This window comes from Vipera berus (genome assembly GCF_964194415.1).
Source record: "Vipera berus genome assembly, chromosome: 1".
Taxonomy (NCBI): domain Eukaryota; kingdom Metazoa; phylum Chordata; class Lepidosauria; order Squamata; family Viperidae; genus Vipera; species Vipera berus.
The window spans coordinates 237,947,741-237,965,814 of record NC_138202.1 but is presented as its reverse complement, the minus strand read 5'-3'; the positions used below and the strand labels follow the sequence as shown (position 1 = coordinate 237,965,814).

Below are 18,074 nucleotides of genomic sequence, written 5' to 3'. Positions count from 1 at the left end.
ACGCCAGACTCTTTTTTTCCTGTTTGTACATCTGCACAATGTAAGGGAAAGTGGTGGTAGAGTTGGACTCAGTTTGTGGTCCATGGGCTGCGAACAACCCTTCCCCAGCACCTCATCTGTGGCCCCCTCAGTAGTTGTAGTGGTTTAAGTTTATTATTCAAAAATTATTCAAAACCTCTAAGCCACTCATCCCAAGTCTCCAAATGCCTGGAACTCATTGGTTTGGAAATTGATTTTGTCCCCCATTTTGCTGAATTTTTGGGATGTTTCAATCATAGAAATAGGAGGTCTCTTGAAGGCATTAATTTCCTGTCCTTTACTCATAACTTCCCAAATCCAAAAAAAATGCTCCCTAATTAATTCCCAAATAGTGGTTGGGGGCTGTTTTTAAATCAGGGAGAACTGTAGAGGGTAGGAGTGGGTTTTTTTTTTATTTTTTTAATGTAATTGTTTTAAAACCTTTGTATTTTATCTCTGTCCATCTTCCTGCAATTTTCCTGCAAGTTATGGTGTTGCTTGCTTTTCTTTCCTCTGCTGAATATCAGGGCAGGAGAAAGGAAACATCTGAGGTTTTAAAGAATTCTTGAATATTCGAACTCAAAGAATGACTTCATTTAAAAATTAGGTGTTGAATACAAGTAGTTATTCAAGTCTTTATTCTTTATACAAACTTTAAAATATTTTTCTCACTGTATCTTTGGATTATAATGTGAGGGAGAAGTGTCTCTAAGATAGATTGGCGTCCAACCTGTTTCCCTGCCTGTTACTAATTCTCCAGATTTTAAATTGTCATCTGTATCATGTTATAAATTTATATCTTTCGAAAGGCAACAGAGACAGGATTTCCTTTTGTCATGAAAACATATAAAATGAGAACGAACGCTGCTTAGCCCAACATGGAAACCCCATTGTGTTTAATAAGGATGACTCAGTTGTAATAGAGTTACTTTTAAACAGCACTATTGCCATCTTGGTCTCAGGTAACTATTATTAGATTGCAGTCTTGGGATTCTGTTAGGTAGTTAATGAAAACCTTGAGTCAAATAAGATCTTTAATCCATATGTTCCACTCATCTCCGCATTCTCTTTCCTACACCAAAATAATATAAGGACATCTAAGTAGGTAGGCAAGAATAAGAACGAAGTGATATTCTAATAAATATTGTTTGCTATGTGTGCAGTGGTTTCTGAGTAGATACTGTAGGTAGACCTGTGAATTTGATGCACATCTTCACTGTACTAGTGGACTGATGATGTGGCCCTTGTGGCTTCCGTGTGCCAGGCACTGTGTGGGGGAAAACAACTGCCTAATGTGCAATCAGCCCAGGTTCGAATCTCAGAAGGGTATGGCTGACTGATGAAAACAAATAAGTTTGAAATGCATATCAGTCTCCCTTTAATTCTTTGTTAGCAATCTAAAAAATTTACACAAATATGAGCTGTCACTGTTGTGACTACTGCCTGTCGATGGCCTTCGGTTAGGCTGAAACAGGAAATAAAGATTTGTCCCATGTTTGGGGCCTAGCAAGGTAATCTAAATAGTTAACAAGCATTTAACACATATCTCCCTTGCTTCTCAGCTAACAAAGTGAGATAGAGCTTGTGGCCTAGAGGTAAAAACAACTGCCTAATGTGCAATCAGCCCAGGTTTGAATCTCAGAAGGGTATGGCTGACTGATGAAAACAAATAAGTTTGAAATGCATATCAGTCTCCCTTTAATTCTTTGTTAGCAATCTAAAAAATTTACACATATATATGTGTATATATATATATATATAAAGGGAACACAAGATAAGACATCCTACTATTAAATACAGTACATTGTGTTGTTTAAGTGTTATATATGTGGGCACAGAGCTACAGTTCCTCTCCTGGCAGCCTGGAGCTGAAGCTGCCTTCTCCTGCCACCACTCATTGGCAACCTTATAGGGCTAAGAAGTGCCACCTCAACCCGATTTCTGACTGCTGAACAAGAAAGTTAGGCATTAAGGGGGGGGGGGATGAAGCCAAGAATGGTGTCTTAGCTTTCCAACAATGCTCTGAGGTAGACTAAGCTCAGAGCAATGAAGCTACATAGCTGACATTCCCAAACCTGAGTTCCTCAATCCTATCCTCTTACCGCTATTGCATATTCCCAGCATGTCTTGCCAGTAGACCAGAAACAGAAGAGTCTTTGATCTTGGCCAGTCAGAGTGTTCAGGCAGTTGCTGAACTGTAGCTATTAATGATTAAGCTGTCAGAAAGATTCTGCACATGCTTTTTTAGGATACTTTGCTCTAGAGCACTAATTAACATCAGGAAAGCTTCCTTTTTTGCCCGGCGTTTTATTGGAGGGCTGGCTAATCCACTTTTGAACTTCTGCTTTCTCTCTTTCTCTCTCTGTTTTTTTTAATCTTACTACTGAGAATAACCATTGAGATAGCTGACAAATGAGGTTCAGCTTAATGAAACATAGGCAAGCTTGTTCCACATGGAATTAACTCAACACAGTAGAAATATAGCTGGTTATTATTGTTATTCTGATTATTGTTATTATTTTAAATGTTTCAATATGACTTCTGGGCATTTCTTTCATGATGCTTGAAAGTTTGTAAAGGCAGTTTTGTTCCTTCTACTAATTTACTTTTCTAGACTGGAATGACGGGGATGAAAGTTTTGTACGAAGTTTTCTATGAAGTTCCAGTTGTATATTCAAACAAATATTTCATGCTCGGTCTCTAAAAAAAACAATTAGTTTCTTTACAAAGACTTATCTGTGGTTCTCACTATCATATTCACTGGAGAGCAACCAGTGGACCCACTTGTCGCCAGAAGTTGTGGGTGCCCCATCACTGGAGGTTTTTAAGAAGAGATTGGACAGCCATTTGTCTGAACTGCAATAGGTTCTCCTGCTTAAGCAGGGGGTTGGACTAGAAGACCTCCAAGGTCCCCTCCAACTCTCTTCTGTTATTCTTCTCACTGGGTAATTTGAGCTGCATCTCTGGTAATTTTCAACAATGCCTGTACTCAAATGTGGGTGTTTGGGATATTGATACTTGGAGAGTGCAAGAGTAATGATGGTTACTTTACAGTGAATCATATATTGTCAGTGTAAATAAGGTCAAGATTATATTTGCCTTCTTAACAAGTTTGCAAATTGCAACAAACTCTGTTGGATAAAATGAATGTGCGGCGTAGATGTAATGGTCCCACTACTAGTTCTAATGAATGGGCACTATCAGCTGTAAGAACACAGCTTCCTCCAGTGATCTTTCTCCTCTCCTCAGGAATTCCTGGGAATTGTATCATCCTTGGTGGAAACTATGATTTCTAGTATTAACTGATCTACATTTCATCAGGCTTCTGGTTTTTTTAGGCTAAACTTGATCAGATAAAGCGGTATACTGTACACTAGATATGTCTGCAGCTTGGGCGGACCTCACTGGAAAAAAAAATCAGTGAGTTTTTCCCACTCAGGATTTGGGTATTCTAAAAGGAGTTAGATCATAACAGGAATACTAAAGTTTTGAGAAAAGTCACTAAAGTACTTCTCTAATCTGGCAATTTTCAGATGAGCCAGAAAAAACTGTTTTGGCCACATTAACAGGGAATTCTGTGAATTGTAATCCCATTACATCAGAATGGCACCAGGTTGGGAAAGACTACTCTAAGAATCAATATATTTTAAAATCCTGACACTGTGGTTTTGTGTATTGGTCTCTCTTCCCTCCTTGAATGCAGCTGGATATCACCTTGAAGTAAAAATGCAAGAACAATTAAATATCAACCTGGGAAAGAAGACAGGATGAGAAAGAAACTCAAGATGACCCTGCCTTGATTCTCTTTGGTATAAGAGGAGGCAGAGGAAAACCCTTCCAGTCTTTCACAATTTTGTTATTATACCCTGCAGAAGTAGAGTTCTAGTAGTTTTTGTGGCTTCTGTTTCTTGACCTGGCCTCTTCCTCAAAGGGTTACTATCTCCCCACATTTTCCAGCATCCCATTACATGTGGTACATTTAAAGTTTTAATTTCAATGTGTGTGGTGGGGCTACAATGCCATTTGTGGAAGTGACGGAGGCCATCTTTCCAATCTTTAGTACTAGATTTGATGAGCTTGCTGAAAGAAGTTAGATTGCTCTTGGTCCAAGTCCCCAGCTATAGTATGTCAATGAAAATTGAGTCTCCAAGTATATTTATTATGGAAAATATGTCTTAAATGCTTTCTAGATAAGAAGCTGTAGAGGTGTGTGTGCATGAGTGTGTATGTGTATATGGAAATCCAATATAGTACAGTGATTAAGATGTTGAACTAGGAGCAGGAATGTGTTGTGACTCAGGGCCAGCCTGTGGGTCCGACAGCCGGGTCCGATGTATCAGAGGACTCAGATGTGGGGGAGGAGGGAAACGAACCGGCTGATGATGATTTGGAGGCTTTGCAGAGTCCTCAGCCGGGGACCTCTTCTCAGCTGTGTGAGCCCGAGAGTGCGGAGGATGATGACCCACAGCTGGCCCTGTTCAAGGACGCCCGACGCAGGAGGCAGACGAGCAGGGACAAACAAAGAAAGACTATGGGACTCCTCGGGAGGAGGCACAGGGAGACCACGCCCTGAGCTCTCTATAAAAGAAGTGTTTGGGGAGGGGCTGGTTGCTGAAAGCAACTTTTCCGCTTGAGAAGACAAGCTCTTGTGTTTTTGTTAACTGCGTAATTAAATCTTGGCAGAAGCCTTTTAGCCTTGGACGCTTTCCAGACTCTTCTCTTAATTAGGGGTTGCGAGACGAGGGCTGGTTCAGAACAGAATGCTAGGTTATACTCTGCCACAGGCATAGAAGCTGACTGTTGATTTTGGCACAGCCCTAGATTGAAAGGGATGTTGAAAAAACATTTTGTGTGTACAAATACACACGCACATATTACACACATAAATCTAACATTGTGGCTTTTCCCCCTCTTTCCCCCCCCCCCTTTGTCTTGCAGACAGGACAGGATGGGTCATCCCAGAGACCTACACCTACCCGAATCCCTGTATCTAAAGGTATGAAAGCTGGGAAGCCAATTGTGCCGGCCCCTGGATCAGGAAATCAGACCAAATTCGAGCCTCGTGCCGAGACTCAGTCTATGAAAATAGATCTGAAGAAGTCTTCAGCCAATAGCTCTTCCTCCCATAGTGGGGGCAAGGGCTGAGGGCAGTGTCTCAGGGGGTATGTTGTGCAGATTTTACTGCTACCATGGAAATAAGCCCTGCTTGTGTGGTTTTTAGTGCTGGCATGTACTAATGACACCTGCTGAAGCTGTCACATCAACTAATGCATGCGTGTCTTACCTCCTGAATGTAGTAATCCCTTCCTTTCCCCTCACTTCAGTTAAAAACTCACAGATCAGCCTGGTTTAGCTACTCCTGCAAAGGAGCTACTACTGATTGATATGTTTGAACGCCTCCCTCTTAATTATAAAATGGTTTTCTTATAACCACTTTTTTGTGCATTTTGTAATCAGTGGAGTCCGTCAGGACATCTAAATGAGTGGTTTTCCAGAAACATAAGGGAGTTCACTGTTTAATTGTAGCTGATTAGAGATGGCATATTGTTTGTTCCTTCAGTTCTGACGTTTCTCAGGTGAAAACTGGCAAAAAGAAATACCCCACTTAGTGATTTAAAGGTAAAGGTAAAGGTTCCCCCGCACATGCGTGCTAGTCGTTTCCGACTCTAGGGGCCGGTGCTCATCTCCGTTTCAAAGCCGAAGAGCCAGCGCTTGTAGAACCTAAAACCTGTCCGTCAGGACATCTAAATGAGTGGTTTTCCAGAAACATAAGGGAGTTCACTGTTTAATTGTAGCTGATTAGAGATGGCATATTGTTTGTTCCTTCAGTTCTGACGTTTCTCAGGTGAAAACTGGCAAAAAGAAATACCCCACTTAGTGATTTAAAGGTAAAGGTAAAGGTTCCCCCGCACATGCGTGCTAGTCGTTTCCGACTCTAGGGGCCGGTGCTCATCTCCGTTTCAAAGCCGAAGAGCCAGCGCTTGTAGAACCTAAAACCTGATAAAGAGCCAAACCTTTAATCTTTTCCTCTTTCTCAAGTATGACTAAACTGAGGGATCATTACAATCATTTAAAATTCTCAATCATGTCAATAACTGATAAATCAGGCAGTAACCTCTAACTTTTGACAAGGTTCTGAAACAAACTGGAGTAGAGACCTTGTTAAATATTAGCCATTCTGAATCAGAGTCCCGGCCTGTGTCTAGAACAGGGAAAGACTGGACAGTGTTTTCTTGACTGTGTATTGAATTTTTTGAAGTGTTTTACTCTTGTTTTTGAAAGCGTGTTTTAAAAATAGAGATCTCTAGAAAATATGCTGACTTCAGTTATGAAGGAAGCTTTAAAAAAAACAAGCTAATGGAACAAAAACTTCTAGTTTTGGTGAAAAAGACTTTGATACCAAATTCCTTCCTTTCTCCCCTCTTTGGGTAATCTGTTAAAATTCAGCAAGAGATTTCTTAAGATTCTGGACTAGAGAGAACTGTAATAAAATTTAATCTTCCTACAACTCTAACCATTTAAAATAAAATGGTTATGTTGGCTAAAACAGAATGGATGGATTTGTTCATTAGAAGACTGGTGGGAACATCTGAAGGGAAACGATTAAGTTGTTTGAAAGAATAGTCTATAAAACAAAATTTGGCCGTCCATCAGTGGCTCTAAGTAGAACATGAATAAACAAATGAATCATAACTGAAATGGTGCCATAAACTATAAGTCTTCCTCAAATTGGAGGGAAGTTGTGGAAGAAGACAGCTACATTTTCTTCCTTTCTTAGAAGTTTTATGTATTGAAATGTTTTCAAATATTTAAAATTCCGGATGAATAACACGTTAGTTAAAAGCAGCAAAAAATTTAAGCAGTTCTTCACGGACTGAACCCTCATTCCTCAAACTACACAGAGGTCTCAAAATATCATCGATCACGACAAGAGCACAATTTTTTGAGTAAGATAAGATGTTGATATTTCAGCTGAGTTTGACATCTCAGATGTTCCTCAGCCTGATGCCTGATTCACTGAACCTCAACTTCCCATATTGCCTAACTATATTGGTAAAGGGTTTCTACACAGGTGGCACTTGTGCTCCGTGCTGTTCCACTCTGTTCCAGCAATACTGTTTTCTTTGGACAACTAACCCTAATTTTGAACTTGTGCACTTCTGTGAGTGTTAACTGGACTTCTGAGGGGCTTGGGGGCAGACTGTTCTCCTGCTTGCTGAATCTGTTGTGCCCTTCCCTCCTACAAATGTGAGGCTCTTGAATAGATTTCACAAGCAACCTTACTAGCAAAGGGATCTGAATTCTTTGTGGCAGGTTCTTAAATTCACAACCTGTGATTTTAAAACAACAACAACAAACATGGTTTCTCTGGATTTTTCCTACTTAGATAAGCAGCACAAGCTGAATTCTTTTTCTGTCCTATTTCCCAGTTCCCAGCTTCTTGTACTTGGGAATAGCAGTGTAAAATGAAACATATCTGCACATCGCAGTATTTCCCTTTGCGGCAAGGAACGTGGTACAAAGTGCAGAAAAAGAATGAGAAATAGTAAGCACAAGGAACAAATGATACAGGAGAAAAAAAATAAAGATATAATTACATTTAGTTAACACCAACAGTATTCTCTGTACCTCACCTTGTACCTCCACTATATTCACTGCTTGTTTAAACTTCTCGCCTGTTTCTTTCTGAGGATCTTATCAATTCCAACCAGAATTTTCTTAATTGCTCTTTTCCCCTTAATCCATTCACTTTCTGTTCACATATTTGTTTTGCAATTCAGTCCTCTCTCATTTTCTGTCGGTGACCAAACCCTCTCATCCTAATTCTTCTGTACTGCTCACACTCTTTTGTGTAAAAGTCACATTCATTCAGCACCCCCAAATGCTTATTACCACTTACTTTTAAATTTATCCTTGCTTGCACAACCCTCACTTTCTATATAACAACTTAGGTAGAAGAATTTTGCTTGTTTCAACAAGCATTCATTCTTCCACATACTAATTATTATTTTTTCAGCCAGTATGTGTTTACACATCTTAAAATATCTGTTTCAATTTCCCCAATTTTGGAAACATTCTACCAAGAAACAAAGTCATTTACTTACTCTAGATGAATATCATTTATTTATTACCTGCAATAATCACTCCACTTTTTTCATCAAGCACAAGTACTTTAGTATTTCATTAATTAATCAGTGAAACCATAGTAGCTTTTTCATCATAACTTAACTAACATTTCCTGAAAATCACTTGAGTTCTTAGTCAACAGCATGGCATCATTTGCATACATGTATACGGATATTATTGTTTCCAACCAACCCTCTTCTTTCACTACAAGCATTCTTATATTTTTCTCCAGCTATCTTCGTTTAGATGTATTAGCCCTTTCTCTTAATTTGACAGATACACAGCATATCTATTTTTATTTCTTAAATTTTGTTTGTTAAGTTATTCTTTTTATATTCTAATTTGTAAACTTCCATATGTCATGGTCATCACCAGGTGGGTCCATTGATAATTGATTTCAGTTGCCCATCATGGCTTTGGTCAATGAGACTTAGAAAAGAAATTTGGTCAATGGCTTAGAAAAGAAATTGAATATGATCTGATGAATTAATATATTCATTTTATCAAACCTATTAACTTCATGGGATCTTTGTTAAGGACCAGGCTACTCAACAGGGATGGGGGGGGCAGGGAATAAATTAAATTCACTTTTACAAACAATGCTTTGACCATAGAAATCAATAGCAGCTACTCATTTATATGAGCTAAAGAAAGGTATGATTTTAATACATTGTTGAGATAGCAGCTCTGTTCTTGTATCTGCCAAATTTATAGATTTTTATTCTTAACAACCATGTGAAACAAAGGGGGAATTTGTATTTAAATGGAAGTAAGGGATAATGTGGGGTATCCGATCAGGCCTTGTTGATATGTAGAATATTTAATGTTGGGGGAAAAATGAACCCATTTTACTATGATTTTGAAATTCACCAGCAACCACTAACTGGTTGGTAGATTGACCACAGCTTTTTATGTTGCTTGTTAGATAAAATACAGTTGTGCTTTAGCTTTGAAAAAAGAACTGCATTATTTAATTTAGAATAAAATTTACCAATGTGGACAGACTGGCAGTAATGAGTTAAATGGTGCCTTACTACCTCAGAATAATTCAATGAATACAAAACTAGCATATAATCTTTCCCCTGATCTTAGAATTATATGTACTGGCCCATAAGTTTAAAGATCATCGAAGCAAACCAAAAGCTTGCTAAAAATATAAGTTTTCTATACCATCCATTGATGAGAGGTATTATCCAGTGAATTCTTAATGTTCTGTAGCTATGAGACCCCAGACCATTTTTATATTGTTCTTCATATAATGCTTTCGTAGCACTAAAATAGTCTCAAGATACAGTTTGATGGGGGACTGTATGTAATGTTTGCTAGTTTAAATATCTTTTCAAAATTAACTTGGGTTTGAGGTCATTTTGATAACAGTGTAGAGTCACATTTGCTACCTGCTTCCCAATGTTTTAACTGGCTTATGGCACCAGCTACTATAGTAACCATGGTTTTACAAAGCTCTTATCTGCTTTAATTGCCTATTAGTTGCTGACATTAGTGAGCATGATCAAAACTGTCATTTGCTGGCAGTGAGATCATCTTTTGGGGCTTATTTTCACAGAAGGTTATCCCCCCAAATCAATGTAATTCCTTTAGTCTTCACTGAATTTTTATAAAAGCTTGAGCTAATATTTTGTGATTGTAAATGTTGACCTCATGTTAAAACTATCTTACTACTTGGACAAGATTCTGTTGTAGGAATTTTGTGTACATTATTATTAAGAACTTCTAGGTTGGAAAGCATTAACCAAGAATGCAAGAATAAATAGAAATGTGTTTGGATTAAATTATGTTAATATTCTGGAAGTGACAAAAACGTGATACACTCCAGTGAGGCATTTGTAGGGAAGGGTCTTTAAAGTTGTTGAAACACAGAAATGGCAGAAAAGAAATCTGCAAACTATGGGCCTCGCAGAAAATTATTTAAGATGAGGAAAGAAATGTAACTTTGAGCTACCAAGAATTAATTTAAATCAGTATGTTTTTATATGGTTGGGATATTCAGATTTGATATTGGAGTGTCAAATAGCCATGTCACCATCACATTAATTATAAAGAGCAAATATGGGTATAGGTTTCAACGATTACTGTTTGAAATAGTTAAAGTAATGACCTGGCAGTAAACTTCATGAACTTCTCTGAATTATGCTTCCAAATAAATATAATGGGAATTGGTTGCTTCTTTTTGAGTTACAGTAGGTTAGAGTAGTGCCATCTAGTGGCAATGTTGTATAATAGCTATTTTAAAACTTGATCTTAGGCTGTATTGATGTCTCTCTGATTTAGCCAGGAATTAATTTAATCAGCTTTTTTCCATAAGAGACACTTCTGCAAACTATACATTTGAAAAATTCCAAAAATTTGTTTACCTATGCCTAAACTGCAACAGAGTGCATGATAATAATAATAATAATAATAATAATAATAATAATAATAATAATAATAATAATAGTAGTAGTAATAGTAGTAATAATAATAATAATAATGTATATTGGTTCATCTCTATAATCAACACTTCTTTGTAAGGGTGAGATTCCTTTCACAAAGAAACATTTAATATATGAAAATTTAACACAGAGATATTCAATTTGATAACAGGATTATGAAAGGAACCCCCAACTTTAAAAAAGCAAATGATGCTGCGATGGGAATGATAAAATTCATCTCAATTGCAGTTGACATTTATAAAGAATGAGACTCGGTCTTCTTCCAGAATTTTCAAAGAAAGTCACAGTTAACTATGTTGTTTTCACTGCAATCCATGGGCCAAATTAACTATAATGAAATTTTCCAATTCCTTGTTGTGCTCTCATTCAGATCCTTCTGATTCTTCATGACCAAAGAGACACAAAGATTATCTGTCAATAATTGGTTCTTTGAATTCTTATAAACTCATACTTGTGTCACTGGTGATTGCTCGTAGCCATCTTACCTTTTATTTGGTTCTTTTTCAATTGCCTTTGATTTTTCCAAGCCTTGGGGTCTTCTTATCTTTATGTGTCCAAAATATCCAAGCTTCAGCTTCATTATTAATGCTTCCAATGATCAACTTTATTTTACTTCATGTAGGACTGAATAATTGGTTAGTTTTGTGGTCCAAGCAATTCTCAATTATTTTCTCTAATGCCGCACTTCAAGGCATAAAGTTTTCTTTGCCCAGGCTTTCTGATGATCCAACTTTCACAGCCGTATGTTAAAACTGGGGATTCTATGATAAGTATCTTTATTATCAGTTTAATATATCTACCAATTAATATTTTGTCTAATGTATTTTATCTGAGCTGGATCCTAACAGCTCAGTCTGAAGCAGTTCGTACATGTATGTATGCTGTCTAAGCAAAAGTAAGATAAAGAAACCCAAACTGGAAATCCTTAAACAAAGAAAGGGGCTTTTTTTCCCCCTTACTTATTGGTGAAGTCCCAGAATGAAAACCTACCCTATGTGGTCCTTTTAATTTCTTCATCAAATGCTATTTATTCATAAAGGAAAGAGGATTTCTGCCTCCTGTGAGCAGCTAATGCTGTTGTTTTCCTTCTTTATTGCTCAAACTGAAGTTTTAAATTAGAGTTGGACAAGAATCGGTTTCATGGTCAGATTCCTAGAAGTAGCTCAAACCTGTCATTTCACTGAGAAAGTGGTCAGAGCCCAGCCTTCTCCTCCTGTGTCTGGAGATTCTGTAGGACAGCATTATATGAAGATGCTCAAAAAAAGAGACTTTTTTTTAACCTACTGCCTTCACCGTAGACTATGTAGGCCTCCTAGCTTCGTATTTCTAGAGAAGAATGGAATGTCTGCCGGAGGAGAGAAAGGTTGACATTCTTCTCCCAAAGCCCCACTTAGATGTTCTCCTGGCCATCCTTTCAGACAACAGCAAACCTATCTTCCAAACTGGACCACAATCCATTGACCTGAGTTTAGTGCGACCTGCCATCGTAGCCAACTCATTCTGTGTTTTTGTTTTGTTCTTATTGTTTTTTTTCCCCTCTCAGGCAGTTTGCTCAGGCAATTTTACCAAAGCTCCCAGTATTCCTTAAGGGGGCAATTTTGAATGAGAGCTACCATACCCTGCCCATCCTTGATCACTCCAGCATGACTGTAAGTAAAAAAGGAAATGGACCTCGGTTTTTGTCTTTTTGCCACCATCCTTCTTGAATATGCTACTCATCTATGAAGCTGCACTTAGGACAACTGAGGGTGATCTGATTGCAGGTTAATCAGTAGGACTGACCTATTCATCACCTATTCCGATATCTTTAACTCCATCCCCCCCAAAGACAAAAGCCATTTTATTCTTCTGAAGCTCCATCGGCTTAGGATGAATTCAACTAAAGTTAAGCCAACCTGCTCTCTTTTGCACTATGTTTTGACCCAAATTAAAGCACAGAGCTATCTTAATTTGCTTTCAAGGTCAACCGAGATAGATAACATTTCATTCTTTGATTTTTTTTCCCTCTCTAAAAAATGCTGAAAACAAAAGCATTCACTCTTTATGTATTCAAATATTTATTTGAATAGTAATTATTTGGGACATTATCCAGAACCTTAGATGTACTGCCTTTATTTAAAGGGTCTTAATCATCATGTCCCTTCCCAGTTTCCTAAGTGTACATGACATAAAGACCCAAAGAATAAATGTGAAATCCATATAATACTGATCGTATTAAGCACAAGTAATTTGCACACACCAAAGAGAGACATGTGTGGCTCTTCATTTCCCCCTAATGTTCTCCTCACCCTGTTGATGAGCCATGGTGGCATAATGGCTAGAATGCAGTATTGCAGGCTAACTCTGCATTCCACTGCCAGGAGTTTGATCCTGACTGGCTGAAGGTTGACTCAACCTTCCATCCCTTTGAGGTCAATAAAATGAAGATCCAGATTATTGGGTGCTGACTCTGTAAACTGCATAAAGAGGGCTGTAAAGCACTATGAAGCAGTATATAAGTCTAAGTGTTATTGCTATTGATTGTTGAGGTAATGGGGAAAAACAAGACTTGACTGTCTTCCATGAAGATGCACAAGTGGAATGGATAATCCCTTTTCTATATCTGAACACAAGGATAAATACTTTCTGGAATGCTCGTTTCTACTCTAGCAATCTTGATATGGTACAAAATGTCACTTTGAAATAACCGTAATATGTTGGGATGAAATAAAAACACAGTATGGGTCCTCATAAGCTTTCATGTTTTCCATGGTAACAGTTGTTGCTTTACTATGCTTCTTTCCCCACTAGAGAGCATCGTCATTCGTCAGGTGCGCATAAACTCAAGATGAGAAGCCACGTCAACTCCGTGTTATTCTTGTGCACTTCTCCACACTTCTGGATTGATCACTGTGAAAGTTCTGCCTCTATGATTCTGATCGTCCATGCTACTGATCACTTATGGAAGTATATTTTGCTGCTTCTGTTGGATTTTGATTTTTCTTTGTGTGCATGTGCAACTTTTATTTTAATTCTCAAGAAACTGTGTTTGCTGTTTTTTTTTAAACCAGACAGTAAGAAAGGAAAACATGTGCTTTGCAAAGTGTTCAAACCAATTGGTATTTGTCTGATTTTGTTTGGTGTTTCCTACATAATTTATTTTTATAATACACTTTGTAATGCGGGATTTTGTGTTGCCAGACCTTCTGACTACCATGTCCATGGCACATTAATTTTGTAGAATACACTGTCAAAATTGCAAGGTGCCAGTTTGTATATTTTCTATAGGTAGTGATAGTGATTTGACCTCAATAAAGGCACCTTTTAAAGAAAACGCGTCACAGATGTTTCCAGCTAAAATGTGACTGTGTGACTGAATTGCCCTGAGGACTGCTCTATAAGACAGTATTATAGAACTTTGCACTGTGCTATGATTTAATATAAAAATAATAGCCAACAAGCCAAAGCCTCGAATTGTATCTGAGTTTCACATATTTTTAAAAAATATTTTATGCCGTTTATTAAATGCTTACATGTGTGCTGTTCCATATTCGTGTGCCAAAAGTTTTCTTCTTATCACACTGTGCCAAATAAATTTTCATAAGCGTGGAACAATGTGGTAGCCCTTGAATTTAACACAGCAATTTTTAAAAAAAAAATCTTAATAGTTCATATTGTTAAAAATATTATGCTATGTTAATTAAGATCAGTTTAATTGGATGGAGAAATTAATTGCAATGTATTCAGATATAGTATAGGTTTGTATTAGGTTTGTATAGGTTTAGGTAGCAAATTATCAGTTAATTACTTTACCTTTGTGTCACTGTTTTCAGTTTGATGCAGACTGGCCTTGTTAAGTATGTACCAGGAAATTCAGCTCCAGAATAAGCTAAATGGTAGAGATCATCATCCCAAACCCTTTATGTAGGAATATAAATTACCTATGCACAGATATTTTGGAAATTTTCCCTTCCTAATTCCTCCTGTGTCATTTCTGGGCATCCCTCAATCCTTGGTCCATTTTTGAAAGAAGTGACAGGGTGACATTTGCCTGATTCACCTGTAGGTCTCCAAGCCATTTGCACGCAAATGCTGTGTTATCATTCAGAACAACATATTTCAGTATTACGAAAGGCAGGGCATCTGCTGAGCTTCAAAACTAGCTTCTACTCTACTCTTATCAGACTGACTTCATCATGAGCCAAATATGTGATTTTATGAAGATGCATTTGTGAAGGATTTGTACACTAAAAATAGGTCCCCTAATTATATCTGAAGATTATATTTTAGCTGGAACACAGGAATAATATAACAATTGAGTTAGCAAAAGTGGAACGTATATTGTAAATTCTTGTATAATCCTTGTAGCAGATGTATATTAAGTAAATGGAAATGTAATCATGACGAAATATTTATATTTTATAAAATATTAAGAAGAGGAAAAGGAATCATGATGAGCAAAAACGGAGGTTAGAAAATTAATCTGAAAGCAGGCATTTCAATGAGACTAAAGAATTAGTGTTACTTGTTGAGATGGGCGGCTATAGAAATCAAATAGAAAGCCAGTTGATGTAATGGCAAAGACACCAAGCTAGAAACAAGGGGACAGTTCTAGTCTTGCCTTAGGGTCAAAGCCAGCTAGGTGATCTTGGGCCAGTCATTCTGTGTCAACACTAGCAAGAAAACAAGAACAAGCCATTTATAAATATCTTTCCAATAAAACTGCAGGGACTTGTCCAGGCAGTTGCCAGGCGTCGACACTGACATGAAGGCACATGCATACACCACAAATTAGTATTATATAGGTAAAGTATTTCCTTGCGCATTACATAATCTGGGTTTTCTATGTGTGGACATAATCAGGAAGACTCTTGCTAGTTGAATGTATTGCTACGTCTGAATGATGTTGAGTACCTAAGGTGGTATTTATGCAAGATAAGATGAGAAAAGGTCTGTTAGCTATACAGATGGTTGTAAATTCCAACGAAATCAAGGGGAATTTATCAATAAACATGGATAAGATCAGTCAGCAGAAGTAACACAGTAGAGTTAATCATAGCCTACAACTTCCTTATGGGATAACAACCAATTTATCTGACTTGAAATTTTTCCTTTTATATTTTGTGAAAACTTTAGTAGATGTCAGAGATTTGATTTAGGCAAGAGTAGTTTTCTATTTGTAAAGTTATGCTAATTGGAAAACCATGAAAATTATAAAAAAAAACCCTTATGATGTCAATCACATTTACCTTTACGATTTCAGTAATAATAATAATAATAATAATAATAATATAATAATAATAATAATAATAATAATAATAATAATAATAATAATAATAATAATAATAATAATAATAATAATAATAATAATAATAATAATTTTATTTGTATACCGCCCTTCTCCCAAAGGACTCAGGACGGTGAACAGGGCAAACATATAAAAGTACAAATACAAAAATTAAAAAAGAATTAAACGAGATGCCCAAGTTACAACAATAGATTAAAATACATTTAAAACAACAATAAAATCCAAACCCATCCCCCATCAGGCCAGGCCGGTTTGTTCGAACAAATAAGTCTTCAGATCGTGTCGGAAGGAGGAAAGGTCGGGCGCCATCATAGTACTTCCCACAAATCTACAACCAAATATTTAATAGCAAACTGTTATTTATTTCAGGGGTACATGCTTTTCTGCTGGGTTGAGGGACCCCCAAGGATTTATGCGGGTTTCTGAAGGCTGCACTGTAGAAGGGCCAGGGTCCATTCTGTAAAGAGGTTCCCATAGTTTTAAGACGATTGAAATGGTTAAGCATGTGCATGGAATAGAGTTCTCACCTAGTCCTCCAAGCCACCAATACCAAAAAGAAAAGCCCCAACCTTCCCCCCCCCGCACAGGATTTCTCAAGGTTCATTTTGTGAGGTTCATTTTTTCAAAAATTCTCGCAAGCTGAAAAGGAGAGACTGGTTTTATCCTTTTTGATTAATCTTAGCAGCAGCAGAACTGCTAAAACATTAAACACTAGAAGTTGCAGAAATTAGGGCAGAACAGAGTGACTGATTCCTGGTGTGCACCAAAGGGGGAAGGCGAGGGTACGGCTTCTGTCTTTCTCCTAAATGCCATGGATGCTTGTTCTTGGCAGGTGATCTACAGCATTCTATTGTCTCCTTTTTTGGTTCACTGCCCACTGTTATATCAAACTTCTTTCATTCAGTACTCCAGAGTGAACTATATCTCACATAATCCTCAACCCACAATAGCTGCTCTGTTATGGATTATGGGGATGGTATCTCAATACTTCTGAAGAATGGCAGTTTTGGAATAAGCCATGCTGTCTTATTCCTGAAGTGCCTATTTTTATTATCAAGATCTTTTTAAAAAAATGTTCAAGAGAAATTGCCAGAAACACCACACAAACTGGTAGGCTTAAATGTAACTGCTGGGATAATTGTCTTTTCTGTACCCAATGCTCAGAGGCAAACCTCTGAGAGACATCTTTTTCTAATACTTCAACTACATCAAAAGAAAGCAACAGCAAAGCAGTTTCAGTACAATTTCCACAGAACTACAGAGAAGCACTCAATAGGAATCTACTGGACCTTTATCTTCACCATGCTATCTGAATACATTGAATATATCTGCCTTTGAATACAGTGTTCCATGAGTTTTCCACAATTATACCGACCACTGCCTTGGTGGAGCAGTGGGCTAATGCCTCAAGTAACACCAGCTGCCTGCAATTAGTGCAGGTTCGCATCCCACCAGGCTCAAGGTTGACTCAGCCTTCCATCCTTCCGAGGTAGGTAAAATGAGGACCCAGATTGTTGGGGGCAATAAGCTGACTTTGTAATAATGCCGCTTGAGGGGGGGGGGTGAAAGCCCTAATAAGCAGGCATATACATAGAATGAAGGCTATTGCTAAGCACATTTGATTTGTGCTTAGATCAGGAGTCTTCAAACTTGGCCCTTTTATGACGTGTGGACTTCAACTCCCAGAATTCCTCAGCCAGCGTGCCTGGCTGAGGAATTCTGGGAGTTGAAGTCCACACGTCATAAAAGGGCCAAGTTTGAAGACCCCTGGCTTAGATTGTAAGCCACCCTGAGTCTTCGGAGAAGGGCGGGATATAAATGGGATTAAAATAAATAAAATAAAATAAATCATATAATTACAGTAAACACTATTTCCAATCCATACTTGGCTCCTAACACATCAGATGCAACTGTGGCTGAAAAGAAAGTGTGGGTAATTGATGCGGCAATAGCAGAGGATAGCGGAATAGAACACACAGAATTGGAAAAGATCACAAAATATTGAGATCTGAAATCTGAAATGGAATTATTATGGCATAAACCAGCTTGGTGGTTTCAATAGTTATTGGCCAACTGGATGGCATACCAAAAAGTCTTGGGTGGCACTAAGAAAATCTCTGCATTGACAAAATTTCCAACTGCCAATTGCAAAGGGTCTCGCCGCTTGAATCTTCATACATACTACTCCTATA

At 37.7% G+C, this 18,074-nt stretch overlaps 1 protein-coding gene across 3 annotated transcripts in view; it reads left to right on the top strand.

Moving 5' to 3' along the window:
• The window catches only part of FILIP1 (filamin A interacting protein 1), a 96,812-nt gene extending 81,860 nt beyond the window's left edge, over positions 1–14,952 (top strand). Inside the window, exons 6-8 of one of the 3 annotated variants that reach the window (XM_081314656.1) lie at positions 4,957–5,014; positions 12,139–12,244; positions 13,386–14,952. In XM_081314656.1, coding sequence (XP_081170782.1) covers positions 4,957–5,014; positions 12,139–12,197 — 117 coding nt within the window. In that variant the 3' untranslated portion in view covers positions 12,198–12,244; positions 13,386–14,952. Of the gene's footprint in view, positions 1–4,956; positions 5,527–12,138; positions 12,245–13,385 lie in introns of those variants that run through there. The other 2 variants (XM_081314657.1, XM_081314655.1) reach the window with 2 other exon arrangements.
• Positions 14,953–18,074: the final 3,122 nt, after the last annotated feature.